This window comes from Mandrillus leucophaeus, unplaced genomic scaffold (assembly GCF_000951045.1).
Source record: "Mandrillus leucophaeus isolate KB7577 unplaced genomic scaffold, Mleu.le_1.0 Scaffold200, whole genome shotgun sequence".
In the NCBI taxonomy this organism is placed as follows: domain Eukaryota; kingdom Metazoa; phylum Chordata; class Mammalia; order Primates; family Cercopithecidae; genus Mandrillus; species Mandrillus leucophaeus.
In genome coordinates, this window is record NW_012102033.1 from 647,196 (window position 1) to 649,960 (window position 2,765).

Below are 2,765 nucleotides of genomic sequence, written 5' to 3' on the forward strand. Positions count from 1 at the left end.
GCGGAGCTTGCAGTGAGCCAAGATCGCGCCACTGCACTCCAGCCTGGGCGACAGAGCGAGACTCCATCTCAAAAAAAAAAAAAAAAGAAGTCTTTCCTGACCACTCTGCTAAATCACACTACCCCCTTTACTTCACCCCTGTACGTGAAGTCCCTGAGAGCAGGGATGCAGCCTGCTTTGTACGGTGCTGTGTCCCAGGTACCAGGTACAGGCCTGGCACACAGCAGGCCCAGTAAATGCTTGTTGAATGAATAAAAGAAGCAGACACCCAGTGCACAGCCATCTCTCTCCATGCCCTCTGTGGTCACTGGGCCACTGCAGGGGGTTGATCCCACGATCCCCAGGGCCTCACAGGTCTGAGGGGAGCACCCCTGGGCTCACTGCCCTGCAGCTGCCCACCTTGAGCACCAGTTTGCTGGCAAAGTAGAAAAGGGCGACAACACGGCCCCAGTTGAAGTTGCCGTCAGAAAACATGTCAGCTGCCACTCGGAAAAAGACCTCTCGGGGGGAGTCTGTGTCCACGGCGGCAATCATCCTGCAGGAGAGAGGAGAACCAGTGCCGGGGAGCGAGCATCAGGCTGATGGTGGAAATCCCCACATCCACCGCACACTAAAGATGAGGAGACTGAGGCCCAAGCCAGGCGGAAATGAAAAACAACAGGCCAACGGGGGGCAAGGGAAAGGGACAAGACAGACATCGAGGAAGGTGGGAAAAATGACTCCCTGAAGGAGGGTTTTAAGATCCTGGCGGAGGGGACGGCTGGGAGTCCAGAACGCTTGCGCTGAGTTGTAGGGCCCAGACTTCTAGTTCTTAGGGGAGGAGGAGAATGCGGGGCTGAGACTCCTGGGTTCTCAGGGAGCCCAGTGGCTGGATTTCTGGGTCCCGGGGCCCACACCTCTGCAGCTCCATGTTACTGTCCAGTTCGTCCCCGATGCGCTTGAGACACTCGCTCAGCCTCTTGGTGGACGCATCCTGAGGCACCGGGTCCAGGGCCAGCTCGGGTGTCTCCCCCCCCATTCGCCCTGCTCGATCCTGGATGAAACTAGAGTGGGGATGGAGTGAGGGTGCAGAATCAGAACGGGGTGTCACTCCTCAAATCTGTGCCACAATAATCAGACCTCAAACTCACCCCTGAAGCAAAAGGGCCCCTGTCTTCATGATCTGTTCAGAGCTGGTGGGCCCTAGAGGAGAAAGGAAGGGAAGAGGTGCCTGGACTCCTGGGTTCTAGGGGATCAGGAGGCTGTGGAGGCTCACGGTCCCTGAGGGAGGGCAGAGCTGGGGACCCTGGACTTCTGGGACCCTACCAGATAAAGTGACGGGGGTGCCCAGACAACTGAGTCCCTGATGGAGAAAGGCTAGGAGGCTGGGCCTGTATCCTACATTCTCCCTGGGGAAAGAGGGTAGCGGAACACTAAATGCATCCCGACCCCTGGCCTGAGGGGGCAGAGGCGAGACCCGCCCCTCCCACCAGTGCCAGAGGCAGGAAGTGGTGCGGGCGACAAGCCCGGGCCTGCCCGGGGGCTTGGCTTCCGAGATCCCCTAGTTCTCGGGGGTCTGAGAGCGCCAGACAGGCAGGGATCGGGGTGCGGGGATCAGAGAGCCAGGAACCTCCGAGGACGGAGGGGGCTGGAGTCTGGCAGCGCCCGATCCGGGAGTTTCTGCCCCTCAATGCTTGGAGATCGCACAGCCCCAGGCCGAGAGGAAGGATCCTGGGACCCGCCGGCGAGGGGGCTCGCCCTCCTCCCGCCCGTCTGCCTCCCGCCTCACCCCCGCCTCTGGGCTGCTCCCCGGACCCGTCCATCACCGCCGCTCCCGCCGCCGCCTCTCGCCGGGTCCGCGCGGGCGGCCGCAGCGCGCCCCGGGTCACGTGAGAGCCACACTGAACGTGCGTCCCTCACGTGGCCGCCCCGCAAAATGGCCGCTGCCCCGCAGCGCCGCCGGGTCACGTGACCGCACCTGCCTCGCTCCCTCGGGAGGCTTAGTCCCATCACGTGACTGTCCAATGAGCGTCTCCCAATAAGTGCCAGCCGTGGCGCCATCCAACAGACGCCCGTCCAGTCGCAACTCTGATGCCTTCATTTATCCAGGCACCATTTTTAGAAGTTTCGGGCAGGGTTTGAGCTCTCCCCAGCGCAGAAGGAATAGCAAGTGCAAAGGCTCAGAGGCCCAAAATAGCGTGCTTCCAGGCAGGACGTTGTAGATGACTAAAAACTGAGTGGTTTTGTTTTTGGTAGAGACCTGGATCTCACTATATAGCCCACGCCCAGGCTTGTCTCTTAACTTGTGAGTTCAAGAGATACCGCCGTCTCAGCCTTCCAAAGCGCTGGGATTACAGGCATGAGCTACCGCGCCCGTCCTGCTTTTCTGTTGTTTGTATGTTTGTTTGTTTGTTTTGAGTCAGGGTCTGGCTGTGTTGCCCAGGCTGGAGTGCAGTGGCCCAATCATGGCTCACTGCAGCCTGGAATTCCCGGGCTCAAGCCTCCCACCCCAGCCTCCTAAGTAGCTGGGACTACACCACCCCTGGTTAATTTTTTTAAATTTTTTTGTGGAGATGAGGGCTCTCTATGTTGCTCAGGTCTCTGAAATCCCAGGCTCAAGCGATCCTCACATCTTGGCCTCCCAAAGTGCTGAGATTACAGGCTTCAGCCACCCCACCCAGCCATGACTCGAGTGTTTGTGTTTGTATAAAAAGAAAAGGAATATGAAGTTCAAAAAGTGACAAAAACTAATCTGTGCTGATAGATCAGCAGGGTGTGGAAGGGAG

At 58.8% G+C, this 2,765-nt stretch overlaps 1 protein-coding gene across 7 annotated transcripts in view; it reads right to left on the reverse strand.

The window, feature by feature from the left end:
- Positions 1-2,422, reverse strand: part of BAX (BCL2-associated X protein) — a 7,924-nt gene extending 5,502 nt beyond the window's left edge. For 3 of the 7 annotated variants that reach the window (XM_011979330.1, XM_011979334.1, XM_011979332.1), the window contains exons 1-4: positions 1,769-1,866; positions 1,131-1,182; positions 897-1,043; positions 400-535 (exon numbers count right to left, since the gene is read on the reverse strand). In XM_011979330.1, coding sequence (XP_011834720.1) covers positions 400-535; positions 897-1,043; positions 1,131-1,182; positions 1,769-1,802 — 369 coding nt within the window. In that variant the 5' untranslated portion in view covers positions 1,803-1,866. Of the gene's footprint in view, positions 1-399; positions 536-896; positions 1,044-1,130; positions 1,183-1,768 lie in introns of all 7 variants that reach the window. The other 4 variants (XM_011979333.1, XM_011979335.1, XM_011979336.1 and 1 more) reach the window with 3 other exon arrangements.
- Between the last annotated feature and the right edge of the window lie 343 nt (positions 2,423-2,765).